Source organism: Mustelus asterias, unplaced genomic scaffold (assembly GCF_964213995.1).
Source record: "Mustelus asterias unplaced genomic scaffold, sMusAst1.hap1.1 HAP1_SCAFFOLD_1564, whole genome shotgun sequence".
NCBI lineage: Eukaryota > Metazoa > Chordata > Chondrichthyes > Carcharhiniformes > Triakidae > Mustelus > Mustelus asterias.
The window spans coordinates 10,176-24,456 of record NW_027591509.1 but is presented as its reverse complement, the minus strand read 5'-3'; the positions used below and the strand labels follow the sequence as shown (position 1 = coordinate 24,456).

The following is a 14,281-nucleotide window of genomic DNA, read 5'->3' as shown; positions in this document are numbered from 1 at the left end:
ACATAGACATAGAACAGTACAGCACAGAACAGGCCCTTCGGCCCACGATGTTGTGCTGAGCTTCATCTGAAACCAAGATATATTATTAATATATACAATCCTATGTATGTGTAAATATATATCATTAATAGTGACAATAATATGTAAGTGTGTGTGAATATATATTAATAGTGACAGTAATATGTAAGTATGTGTAAATATATATTATTAATATATACAATACTATGTATGTGTAAATATATATTATTAATAGTGACAATAATATGTAAGTATTTGTAAATATATATTATTAATGTTTACAATAATATGTAATTGTGTGCAAATATATATTATTAATATATACAATAATCTGTAAGAATGTGTAAATATCATAGAATCATAGGAGCCCTACAGTGCAGAAGGAGGCCATTCGGCCCATCGAGTCTGCACCGACCACAATCCCACCCAGGCCCTACCCCCACATATTTACCCACGAATCCCTCTAACCTACGCATCTCAGGATTCTAAGGGGCAATTTTTTTTTAACCTGGCCAATCAACCTAACCTGCACATCTTTGGATGTATATTACATATACATATTAGTATACATATACATATTAGTATACATATTAATATTACATATATACATATTACATATATATATACATATTAGTATAACATATATACATATTAGTATACATATACATATTAGTATACATATTAATATTACATATATACATATTACATATATATATATACATATTAGTATAACATATATACATATTAGTATACATATACATATTAGTATACATATTAATATTACATATATACATATTACATATATATATTAGTATAACATATATACATATTAGTATACATATACATATTAGTATACATATACTTACATATTAGTATATATATTATTAATGTATATACTAATATGTAAGTATTTGTAAATATATATTATTAATGTTTACAATAATATGTAAGTGTGTGTAAATATATATTATTAATAGTGACAATGATATAAGTAAGGGGCAGCATGGACAAGTTGGGCCGAAGGGCCTGTTTCCATGCTGTAAACCTCTCTGACTCTATGTGTAAATGTATATTATTAATATATACAATAATATATAAGTATGTGTAAGTATATTATTAATATTTACAATAATATTGATGCATTTGGAAATATATTATTATTATGATTTGTAATGCTAGTTTCCATGTGATAGTCAACAGCAACGTGTGGTGTTGCTCAGGCTGGAGTGGGTCTCGAACTCGGGACAGAACAATGCTGCTCACACAGCAGACACACATTCACAAAGATGTCCTACGCAGTGTGGGGGGATCCAGCTCCATGTTAACTGCAGCGCGCGATCCCCGTGTGGCGATGGTGGTATAGTGGTGAGCATAGCTGCCTTCCAAGCAGTTGACCCGGGTTCGATTCCCGGCCATCGCAGACTCCTTTTTTCTTTTTAAAAGGTTAGTTTTTTTTTCGTCACCATTAATTCTGATATTTCAATCACAATTCCAGTGTTTATCTCCCCACCGCAATTCTCCTCCCGCTAATTTTAATTTTTACATTTTAAATCTGATCGTTAAACTCATCTGCATATTTTCGGTTGGGTCGGCGGAATGGACCAATCGCCGTCCGCCTCTGCCAGGGCGGCTCCGCCCATTTGAGGGGGGGGGGCGGGGTGAAGAGTTGATTGACGCGGGCCTTGACCAATCAGCATACGGCGCTGCCTTGGTCCAGCCCATTCGGTGAGACATCAAGGGTTGATTGACGCAGGATGTGACTTTTGGACGATAAGCCTGGCCGGATAGGCGGGGGTCGCGTTCTGCCCAATCGCTGGGCTCGATAGGCGGGAACCAAGGACGGCTGTGTGGAGTCTGCGCAGTATGGGTGGCAGGGGGGGCTGGATGGTTGATTGACAGTAAACAACCAATCGGCCTTCGGCTGCACCCGGATGTCCCCGCCAATCAGTGGTGGGGGCGGGCTTGAATGGTTGTGCGACGGGATAACTGACCAATGGACGACTGACTCAGCCCGGATGACGCTACCCAAAGAAAAGGGCGGGCTGAAGAGTTGATTGACGCGGTACCCGACCAATAGACGTCGGGCTCTGCCGAGATGGCGTTGCGCACGGTGAAGGGGGCGGGCTGAGGGCGTGAGTGACAGAGCATCTACCCAATGGGCGACCGGCTACACCCGGAAGGGGCGGGGCCACGAGTTGGGCGGGGGAGGTGGCCAATGGGTGACTGGCGTGGCCGGGTATGGTGGGCGGGTCCTCTGGGCAATAATGTTCGAGTCTGCGCAGGAGGGAGTGCCGGTTTCCGGCATTGCCTCACCTGAGGCAACTTTCCCAGGGAACAGGGTCTTTTTTGTGATGGTCAAAATTTCAGAGCCATGGGGTGATTTATAAATGTTTCATATTCTCACCCCGTCACCCTGAAGACATAATTCCACAGAGTTTACCCTCAGTCATTGTTTTAAAGTTTATTTATTAGTGTCACAAGTAAGGCTTACATTAACACCGCAATGAAGTTACTGTGAAAATCCCCTCGTCGCCACACTCCTGTTCGGGTTACACTGAGGGAGAATTTAGCACGGCCAATGCACCCTAACCAGCACATCTTTCGGGGAGACCTAACCAGCAGACACGGGGACAATGTGCAGACTCCGCACAGACAGTGACCCGAAGCCGGGAATTGAACCCGGGTCCCTGGGGCTGTGAGGCAGCAGTGCTGATCACTGTGCCGACATGCCGCCCATATTATCACACCTGATCAGTTGTGATCTTATAGAATCCCTACAGTGCAGGAGGCGGCCATTTGGCCCATCGAGTCTGCACCGACCACAATCCCACCCAGGCCCTCCTCCCGCAACCCCATGCATTTACCCTAGCTCGTCCCCCTGACACTAAGGGGCAATTTAGCACGGCCAATCCACCCTAACCTGCACATCTTCGAATTTTGGGAGGAAACCAGAGCCCCCGGAGGAAACCCACGTAGACCTGCGGAGAACGTGCAAACTCCTCACAGACCCGAGCCAAGAATCGAACCCGTGCGCTGAGAGGCAGCAGTGCTGACCACTGTGCCACCGTGTTTGTATTTACATGATCCAGCTGCTTACGTGTGGAGTCCTCTCTCTCTCTCTCTCATCCAGAGCGCAGCAGGGACATGGTTAACTCTGATTCCTTCTCTCCACCCACACTGCCTTACCCGCTGAACGTGGCATCTCATTTCCCACTACCGATGGGAGGGGAGGGCTGCCGATTTGCTTTTGTCGTGATCCATGCCTTTCCCCAGGTGATGTTGCAAAGAAGACCCCAAGACGGTTTTATTTTTTAAGGTCGTTTTATTAAAAAAACCCTTCTCCCAAGTGTACAACAGAGGCACGTACCATCCCGTCATACCAACGGGGCACAGTGGTGACTTGGAAACGACATCTGAACTCTGCGGCCATACAAATGGAAAATCCTGACCCATCCGCCACGGGAATCGTAGCGGGCGGGATGGAGACGAGTGCGGCCGGAAAATCCCACCTCAAGAGGATCTGCAGCCCACCCCCCACCGAATCAGGAGATCCTTGCTTAGATTTAACTCTTGTGGTTCCGTCCTGATGAGTCCCAAGACAGAAAATTTTGACAGCCTGTTCCTTTTTTCTCTGAGCGGTCCTCCAGTTATATGGTATACCGTATAATAGTTTGGCAGTACGGACCGGAGACGCACGGCTCAACTGGGGAACGAGCAATTTAATGCGGGTGGATACGCGTGAGGAGAGGGGGAGTCCGCGGAGGGTAACGGGGAACACAATACTGCCGGCTCCACGGGCTACGAGGGTCGCATTTGATCTCAAAACACCAGAGGCAAGTCAAAGCCGACCGGATCATCTTGCCAAGCGTGGCCTCCCCCACACACAGCGCCATCGCTAGCAGGAGGATGTAATCGCAGCGTGACACGTTTACATTGGAAATTCCCACGATAGACGCTAGGTGTGCATCCCTGAACAGACAGGGAGGCACATTCGACAGACATTCTCCTTAAAAAAAGAGAGGGGACGGAAGGTTAAGACGACCGGATTGGACGAGCTGGTGGGGAAGGGTGATTCCAATCTCTGCTGCCGCCCCCCCCCCTCCCCTCCCCGCAGAACGTGCATTATTCCTTTCGACGATCGACGTTTCAAGGCCAGACGTTTGGCGGGGGGGGGGGGGGGGGGGAAGGGGGATCTTTGTGGCCCCGGGGTACGAGGGGGAGACGAGCTTCTTGTCACCGATCAGTTCTTCTTTGTTTTGGCCGTGTCGTACTTGCGTTTGCTGGAGTACCACAGAAGCAGCGGGATGCCGATGGAGGGTAGAGTCATCACGCCAAAGGCTGCCCAGTCCAACTGGAGGAGAATTTATAAACGGAAAAAAATAATTAATCGCCTGTAAATCTCAGAATCATACATCAAAAACCAGGAGTATTGTGTCCAGTTCTGGTCACCCTGTTGTGGAAAAGGTGACACGGTGGCTTCGATCTTATCTATTCCCTTCATAATCTTACATGTTTCTATGAGATCCCCCCCCCTTCATTCTTCTGAATTCCAATGAGTGTAGCCCCAGTCTGCTCAGCCTCTCCTCATAAGCCAACTCTCTCAACTCCAGAATCGACCTAGTGAATCTCCTCTGCACCCCCTCCAGTGCCAGTATATCCTTTCTCAAGGTCTTTTTTTATTCAGTCCTGGGGACGTGTGTCGCTGGCTGGGACCAGCATTTATTGCCCATCCCTAGTTGCCCTTGGAGGGCGGTTGAGAGTCGACCACATTGCTGTGGCTCTGGAGTCACATGTAGCCATGATGTGGAGATGCCGGCGTTGGACAGGGGTAAGCACAGTGAGAAGTCTCACAACATCAGATTAAAGCCGCGCTCATCCAGGCAAGTGGAGATTGTTGTTGGAGCCGCACTCATCCAGGCAAGTGGACATTGTTGTTGGAGCTTGTGCTACCAAATAAACCTGTTGGACTTTAACCTGGTGTTGTGAGACTTCTTACTGTGTCACGTGTAAGCCAGACCGGGGTAAGGACGACAGATTTCCTTCCCTAAAGGGAATCAGGTGGGTTTTTCCGACAATGGGTCATCAGTAGATTCTTAGTTCCAGATTTTGTTTTTATTGAATTCAAATTCCACCATCTGCCGTGGTGGGGATTCGAACCCGGGTCCCCCAGAACATTAGCTGAGATTCTGGATTAATAGTCTTGTGATAATACCACTAGGCCGCCGCCTCCCCTAAAGGGAGACCAAAACTGTACACAGTACTCCAGGTGTGGCCTCACCGGCACCTTATACAGCTGCAACATAACCTCGCTGTTTTTAAACTCCATCCCTCTAGCTATGAAGGACAAAATTCCATTTGCCACCTTAATTACCTGCTGCACCTGCAAACCAAATCCTTGAGATTCATGCACAAGGACACCCAGGTCCCTCTGCACAGCAGCATGCTGCAATTTTTTACCATTTAAATAATAGTCCATTTTGTTGTTATTCCGACCAAAATGGAAAAAGGTCCAGCCTGGCCAACCCTCTCCCTATAGCTCAGGCCCACTAGCCCTCGCAACATCCTTGTAAATCTTCTCTGCGCTCTTTCCAGTTTATCGATGATTAAAGTTTATTTATTGGTGTCACAAGTAAGACTTACATTAACACTGCAATGAAGTTACTGTGAAAATCCCCCAGTCGCCACACTCCTGTTTGGGTTGCACTGAGGGAGAATTTAGCACCCTAACCAGCACGTCTTTCGGACTGTGGGAGGAAACTGGAGCACCCGGAGGAAACCCACGCAGACACGGGGAGAATGTGCAGACTCCGCGCAGACAGTGACCCGAGCCGGGAATCGAACCCAGGTCCCTGAGGCAGCAGTGCTAACCCACTGTGCCACCGTGTCGCCCCCAGGACGAGGCCGATACTTACATAATGTGGTGAGAAGCGTCTGTCGAACTCTCTCTGGGCCAGGATGCCACCCTGTCCTGGGGCACTGGTGTAGCCCACCTGAAGGTAAAGAGACACAGAGATTAATTAAAATAAAAGGTGGCTCAAGTGTGGTCTCCCCACCCCGTGCCTCGCATGTGTCAACAAGGGTAGGGTACAGAAAGAGCAGACTCTGATAACCGGCACAGCGCGCTGAGCTACAGAGACAGGAAAGCAGCTCCTAATCTCTGAAGGAATATCACAGGCCACAGGACCTCCTGACATATCTGTTCACCATCCTGATTCCCCCCAAAGCCTGTCCACCATCTACAAGGACACAGGTCAGGAGTGTGATAGAATACTCTCCACTTGCCTGGATGAGTGCGGCTCCCAACAACAATCTCCACTTGCCTGGATGAGTGCGGCTCCAACAACAATCTCCACTTGCCTGGATGAGTGCGGCTCCAACAACAATCTCCACTTGCCTGGATGAGTGCGGCTCCCAACAACAATCTCCACTTGCCTGGATGAGTGCGGCTCCCAACAACAATCTCCACTTGCCTGGATGAGTGCGGCTCCAACAACACAAGAAGCTCAACACCATCCAGGACAAAGCAGCCCCGCTCGATCGACACGCTAACCACAAACACTCACTCACAGTACCAGCCGTGTGTACCATCTACAAGATTATGGCCGATATATTTCCAAGTCGGGATGGTGAGTGGCCCGGAGTGGGAACTTGCAGGTGGGGGTGTTCCCCATGTGTCTGCTGCCCCCCCCCCCTGTCCTTCCAGTTGGTAGAGGTGGCGGGTTTGGAAGGTGCTGTGGAAGGAGCCTTGGCGAGTCGCTGCGGTGCATCTTGTAGATGGTACACACGGCTGTCACTGTGCGTCGGTGGTGGAGGGAGTGAGTGTTTGTGGTTAGCGTGTCGATCGAGCGGGGCTGCTTTGTCCTGGATGGTGTCGGGCTTTGAGTGTTGGAGCCGCACTCATCCAGGCAAGTGGAGATTGTTGTTGGAGCCGCACTCATCCAGGCAAGTGGAGATTGTTGTTGGAGCCGCGCTCATCCAGGCAAATGGAGATTGTTGTTGGAGCCGCACTCATCCAGGCAAGTGGAGATTGTTGTTGGAGCCGCACTCTTCCAGGCAAGTGGACATTGTTGTTGGAGCTGCACTCATCCAGGCAAGTGGAGATTGTTGTTGGGAGTCGCTCTCATCCAGGCAAGTGGAGATTGTTGTTGGAGTCGCACTCATCCAGGCAAGTGGAGAGTATTCTATCACACTCCTGACCTGTATCCTTGTAGATGGTGGACAGGCTTTGGGGGGAGTCAGGAGGTGAACTTGCAGGTTATGGGATGCACCCTTTCCCAAGGTCTCAGCAGTCCAATAAGTGCGGATCCCACAACCTGATCCCACTGTCTGTCTGAGGACTGGCCAGTGATCGATAATGGTGAAGGAAGGGTATGTTCCAGAGCAATCCCCTCACTCACCACCACTTGGCTCCCTTCCTGGGCCAGGTACGAGATGGTTGCCGAGGTGAAATTGAAGTAACCAGCTTTCAGTGGTCGTAGCACCACTGTGTGGGTGACATTACTGGCTCTGTGCAGAACTGAGTTAAGGAAAGAGCCACAGACACGCGCGCACGCAGGGACGGACGCACACAGACCCAATCAACACCCTTCAATATGGCACCCAAAAGAACATTCAGCCTGATGTTTATGCTCCCAGATGGGGACAGATTCACGGTAAAACAGCCTCAGGACGTCCCAGAGAGCACCTTGCCCAATAAAAGACTCAGAAGTGTATTACTGTAAAGTAGCACCCACGTAACGCCCAGCAAGCTCCTCCACCGAGTAACGTAATAACGACCAACTGAAAGAGAGCATTTCCCTCAGCACTGATCCTCCCACAGTGCGGCGCTCCCTCAGCACTGACCCTCCCACAGTGCGGCGCTCCCTCAGCACTAACCCTCCCACAGTGCGGCGCTCCCTCAGCACTAACCCTCCCACAGTGCGGCGCTCTCTCAGCACTGACCCTCCCACAGTGCGGCGCTCCCTCAGCACTGACCCTCCCACAGTGCGGCGCTCCCTCAGCACTGACCCTCCCACAGTGCGGCGCTCCCTCAGCACTGACCCTCCCACAGTGCGGCGCTCCCTCAGCACTGACCCTCCCGCAGTGCGGCGCTCCCTCAGCACTGACCCTCCCACAGTGCGGCGCTCCCTCAGCACTGACCCTCCCACAGTGCGGCGCTCCCGCAGCACTGACACCGAGTTTGGGTCCGGATGTTGGACCCGGGCTCAAACACACGACCTTCTCACCGAGAGAGCGAGAGAGCCACCCACACCGGACAGTGGGTCAATGACCAAAAGCCTCCCTCCCTCACCGACACGGAGCCGCCTCAGTGAGATCGTGCTGCACAGCAGCCACCGAGCTGGGAATAAACCCGCTGGAGTCCAGATGTGCATTCACTGATTAGAAAAGGATACGGGGCAATCCGGTCCCATTTCACTGTCAACATTCCTGACACAATTCCAAAGTCTTCCGGCGGGAAGGAATCATCGCTGAGTTCAACATCCAACGCGGCACTGGCAGGAAAAGATAGGATTAAGAGGATTACCACACAGGGAGGGGGACAATAGACCAACGTCGGAATCCCAATCTTTCCCCTATCTCTCCCCCAAGATCCCCTCTTCCAACAGGATCTTCAGCCCAGTTACTGTTCTGAACTTAAAGTTTACTTATTAATCACAAGTCGGTTTACATTAACACTGCAATGAAGTTACTGTGAAAATCCCCTAGTCGCCACACTCCGGTGCCTGTTCGGGTTACACTGAGGGAGAATTTAGCACGGCCAATGCACCCTAACCAGCACGTCTTTCCGACTGTGGGAGGAAACCGGAGCACCCGGAGGAAACCCACGCAGACACGGGGAGAACATGCAGACTCCACACAGACAGTGATCCAAGCCGGGAATCGAACCCGGGTCTCTGGCGCTGTGAGGCAGCAACGCTAACCACTGTGCCACCCCATACATACACCCCAGACATCAGCTGAAACACAAGATTTCAGAACATCCCATAGTGCATCACAATTTCAAATGTAGCCATTCGGCGCACAGCAGGATCCCAAAAATGCAGGACTGGCGGTTTCAGCTGTTCTGTTTTTGTCTTCTTCACCCACGATTCAATATTGCCCCCTCAGCACTGACCCGCAGTGCGGCGCCCCCTCAGCATTGACTCTCCCAGTGAGGCACTCCCTCAGCACTGACCCTCCCACAGTGCGGGCGCTCCCTCAGCACTGACCCTCCCACAGTGCGGCGCTCCCTCAGCACTGACCCTCCCACAGTGCGGCGCTCCCTCAGCACCGACCCTCCCACAGTGCGGCGCTCCCTCAGCACTGACCCTCCCACAGTGCGGCGCTCCCTCAGCACTGACCCTCCCACAGTGCGGCGCTCCCTCAGCACCGACCCTCCCACAGTGCGGCGCTCCCTCAGCACTGACCCTCCCACAGTGCGGCGCTCCCTCAGCACTGACCCTCCCACAGTGCGGCGCTCCCTCAGCACTGACCCTCCCACAGTGCGGCGCTCCCTCAGCACTGACCCTCCCACAGTGCGGCGCTCCCTCAGCACTGACCCTCCCACAGTGCGGCACTCCCTCAGCACTGACCCTCCCACAGTGCGGCGCTCCCTCAGCACTGACCCTCCCACAGTGCGGCGCTCCCACAACACTGACCCTCCCACAGTGCGGCCCTCCCTCAGCACTGACCCTCCCACAGTGCGGCGCTCCCTCAGCACTGACCCTCCCACAGTGCGGCGCTCCCTCAGCACTGACCCTCCCACAGTGCGGCGCTCCCTCAGCACTGACCCTCCCACAGTGCGGCGCTCCCTCAACACTGACCCTCCCACAGTGCGGCATTCCCTCGGCACTGTCCCTCCCACAGTGCGACGCTCCCATAGCACTGATCCTCCCACAGTGCAGTGCTCCCTCAGCACCGACCCTCCCACAGTGCGGTGCTCCCTCAGCACTGACCCTCCCACAGTGCAGCGCTCCCTCAGCACTGACCCTCCCACAGTGCGGTGCTCCCTCAGCACCGACCCTCCCACAGTGCGGTGCTCCCTCAGCACCGACCCTCCCACAGTGCGGTGCTCCCTCAGCACTGACCCTCCCACAGTGCAGCGCTCCCTCAGCACTGACCCTCCCACAGTGCGGCGCTCCCTCAGCACTGACTCTCCCACACTGCGGCGCTCCTTCAGCACTGACCCTCCCACAGTGCGGCGCTCCCTCAGCACTGACCCTCCCACAGTGCGGCACTCCCTCTGCACCGACCCTCCCACAGTGCGGCACTCCCTCTGCACCGACCCTCCCACAGTGCGATGCTCCCTCAGCACTGACCCTCCCACAGTGCGGCGCTCCCTCAGCACTGACTCTCCCACACTGCGGCGCTCCTTCAGCACTGACCCTCCCACAGTGCGGCGCTCCCTCAGCACTGACCCTCCCACAGTGCGATGCTCCCTCAGCACTGACCCTCCCACAGTGCAGCGCTCCCTCTGCACTGACCCTCCCACAGTGCGGCGCTCCCTCAGCACCGACCCTCCCACAGTGCGGCGCTCCCTCAGCACCGACCCTCCCACAGTGCGGCGCTCCCTCAGCACCGACCCTCCCACAGTGCGGGGCACCCTCAGCACTGACCCTCCCACAGTGCGGCGCTCCCTCAGCACCGACCCTCCCACAGTGCGGCGCTCCCTCAGCACCGACCCTCCCACAGTCTCCCTCCACCTCAGCATCATGGATGCCGGCCTGGATTTTGGCCTTAAGTGGGTCCGAAACGCTGTGACTGAGGGGGTAACAGGACACAGCCACAAGGCAACGCAAGGCTTGGCATCGTCAAGCGGACATCTTACTTGGTGCCGACGTTGTAGATGTTGTACTGTAGTGTCAGGTCACGACCCTCCACTGCATATTTATTGAGCAGAGACTTGGACGCGAGAAGCCTCGCTCCTTCATCGCTTCTGGCCGCTGTGAAGAGGGCCACGCACACGCTGACTAGAAACAACCTCATCTGTGAGAAATGAAAGGAAAATGGAACAGGCGCATAAACCTAACAGCACATCTGGGCGAGCGTCGCGATTTCTGTTCCAATTGAGCCTCCTCACCATCAACAGAACCTTCTTTCCCTCCCTCCAGCCCCCACACCACTTTTTTCACCAATTTCCCATTGCATCAGATCTGATTGGTCGCCACGAGGAAATATCAGTCGATTGTGGTGAGCATTTTCCAGGGAATTAGTCAAGACCATCAGACATAGGAGCAGAATTAGGCCACTCGGCCCATTGAGTCTGCCCCGCCATTCAATCATGGCTGATATTTTTCTCATCCCCATTCTCCTGCCTTTTCCCCATAACCCCTGATCCCTTTATTCATCAAGAACCTATCTATCTCTGTCTTAAAGACACTCAATGACCCGGCCTCCACGGCCTTTTGCGGCAAAGAGTTCCACAGATTCACCGCTCTCTGGGTGAAGAAATTCCTCATCTCTGTTTTAAAGGATCGTCCCTTTAGTCTGAGGTTGTGTTCCCTCTGGTTCTAGTTTTTCCGACTAGTGGAAACATCCTCTCCACATCCACTCTATCCAGGCCTCACAGTATCCTGTAAGTTTCAATAAGATCCCCCCCCTTCATCCTTCTAAACTCCAACGAGTCCAGACCCAGAGTCCTCAACCGTTCCTCATACGACAAGCTCTTCATTCCAGGGATCATTCTTGTGAACCTCCTCTGGACCCTTTCCAAGGCCGACACATCCTTCCTTAGATACGGGGCCCAAAACTGCTCACAAGTTAGTTACATCTGTGACTGGATTGTTGAGAATGTGTGTTAACGGCAGCATCTCGGCCCCTTCCAGATCTTTCCCATCCCCCGAACGGGCCAAATCTCCTTTGATTTTAAGTGATTGTCCCCGCGGTCATGGCAGACTCGATGGACCGAATGGCCTCCTTCTGCACTTTCAGGATTATATGATTTAAGTTTCGGGCTCTTTGGGAAGCTGTGGATATTAACACTGCAATGATAGGCAACGAGTACTTGGAGAGTCCTTCAGAATCAGGAAGGGGTGGACAGAGTAGATAGGGCAAAAAAGTTCCCATTTGTAAAAGGATCAAGAACACGAGGGCACAGATTGAAGGACCAGGCGATGGCCTAGTGGTATTATCACTAGACAATTAATCCAGAAACTCAGCTAATGTTCTGGGGGACCCGGGTTCGAATCCCACCACGGCAGACGGTGGAATTTGAATTCAATAAAAAATATCTGGAATTAAGAATCTACTGATGACCCATTGTCGGAAAAACCCCATCTGGTTCTCTTTGGGGAAGGAAATCTGCCGTCCTTACCCCGGTCTGGCCTACATGTGACTCCAGAGCCACAGCAATGTGGTTGACTCTCAACTGCCCTCCAAGGGCAACTCGGGATGGGCAATGAATGTGATGCCAATGTCCCATGAATGCTTAAAAAATGTTAGGGGGATTGGCCAGGGTAAATTGCCCCTTAGTGTCCAAAGATGTGCAGGTTAAGTGTTAGATAGATACCTTACAGTGCAGAAAGAGGCCCTTCGGCCCATCGAGTCTGCACCGACCACAATCCCACCCAGGCCCTATCCCCATATCCCACCCACTAATCCCTCTAACCTAGACATCTCAGGACTCGAAAGGGCAATTTTAGCATGGCCAATCCACCTAACCTGCACATCTTTGGACGGTGGGAGGAAACCGGAGCACCCGGAGGAAACCCACGCAGACACGAGGAGAATGTGCAAACTCCACACAGACAGTGACCCGAGCCAGGAATCGAACCCGGGTCCCTGGAGCTGTGCCGCCCGTTAGGTTAGGTGGATTGGCCTTGCTGGACTTGATGGCCCGAATGGCCTCTCGCTGCACTGTGGGCATAGTATGGCTTGGGGGGGGGGCGGGTATTTGCCTGACCTCATTGCCCCTTGGGAAGGGGCAGATAAGGGTCACTTTGACCCCTGACCTTTCACCCCAGCCCTCAATGCCAACGTGTCCATTCTCTGACCTTTAATCCCCCCCAAAAACTCCAGGGAATCCATTCCCCGTCCTGACACTGCAGCCAGTGAATTGAGAGCGCTTTCCCCCCACCCCTGACCCACTGCCGGCGCGCCGCTCCGCCGGCGCTCCAGCCCCGCACTCACCCTCTTGAGTCCGCAGCCAAGAGACCGAGTCGCGCATGCGCATGCGCATCCCCTCCTCCGCGACGTGGCGCCCTGCGTCGTGACGTCAGGCCTCCCAGGTCGGAGGTCGACCGCCAGAATTAAAATCTCTCTCTCTGTTGCTCCCTCCAACCCCACCGACCCCGGGAAAATATCTTCCTCTCGTATTCGGTCAAGGGATGGAAAATAAAATAAATTTTTCCGGCCCTCCTGGCGTCACCCGCCATCCCGTCCCCCTCCACGCGATGTTCTCTGGGAGTTGTAGTCCTCCAGCCGGAGCCGCCCTCAGGGGAGGCGGGGAGGGAACTACAATCCCCATAGTACAGCGGGGGTGGGCGGGATCGATGACGTTGGCGTCTAAAGGGCGGACCAATAGGAAGCCGCCACGCTTCCCCACCACTGAGCTGCCGGTGGTGGGTACGTCACATTTGGGGGCGGGTCTTCCACCTGATTGAGAGCTTTAGCGCTACGTCACTGATGGGGGGGGCGTCAGGTTGATTGACAGCTATGGAAGTGACGTCCGCTGGAGGGGTGGGGTCTTAACTTGATGGACAGCACTGGCGGTGACGTTCTTGAAGGGGGTGGGGTGTCGACCTGACTGGCAGCTTTGTAAGTGCTGTCGCTGATGGGGAGGGGGGGGCGGGCAGCACTATGATTGACAGCTTGTCGGCGACGTCACACAGGGAGGCGGAGTCTTGACTTGATTGACGGGGCACGCAGCCAATTGATTGACAGCCTTCCTCGTGATGTCATGGATTGGGTCGGGTTTCTTTCTGATTGACAGCTGCGGCACCGACGGGGGCGGGGTGTCGAATTGATTGACAGCACGGATAGCGACGTCTCTATTGTGGGCGAGCTTGTCCATGACGACATGCTGGGGGCGGGCATCTTGACGATTGACAGCTTGTACGTGACGTCACTGGTGGGGCGGGGAGCTGTTTGATTGACAGCCTGGCTGTGACGTCACTGGTGGGGCGGGGTGCTGTTTGATTGACAGCTTTGACGGCTGGCGCCCAGCGGTGGTCTGCGCAGGCGCGGCCAGCCTGGTGAACAGACTCAGTGGAAGTGAGTAAACAGTAAACTTCCGAGCGGTGTACACCAACTGGCAGTGATAAATAATAAGTCTGAAGCTCGGGCT

At 53.0% G+C, this 14,281-nt stretch overlaps 1 protein-coding gene and 1 non-coding gene across 2 annotated transcripts; one reads left to right on the top strand and one right to left on the bottom strand.

Moving 5' to 3' along the window:
* Positions 1 to 1,366: 1,366 nt before the first annotated feature.
* On the top strand, positions 1,367 to 1,438 carry trnag-ucc (transfer RNA glycine (anticodon UCC)). The gene has a single exon. It is a non-coding gene; the product is annotated as a tRNA-Gly (tRNA).
* A 1,882-nt stretch (positions 1,439 to 3,320) lies between these two features.
* Positions 3,321 to 13,396, bottom strand: ssr2 (signal sequence receptor, beta). The gene is made up of 6 exons (XM_078206507.1): positions 13,126 to 13,396; positions 10,826 to 10,983; positions 8,412 to 8,510; positions 7,416 to 7,524; positions 5,931 to 6,008; positions 3,321 to 4,369 (listed from the first exon to the last, which is right to left on the bottom strand). The coding sequence occupies exons 2-6, from the start codon at positions 10,981 to 10,983 to the stop codon at positions 4,259 to 4,261; spliced, it is 555 nt and encodes a 184-aa protein (XP_078062633.1). The 5' UTR covers positions 13,126 to 13,396; the 3' UTR covers positions 3,321 to 4,258.
* Between the last annotated feature and the right edge of the window lie 885 nt (positions 13,397 to 14,281).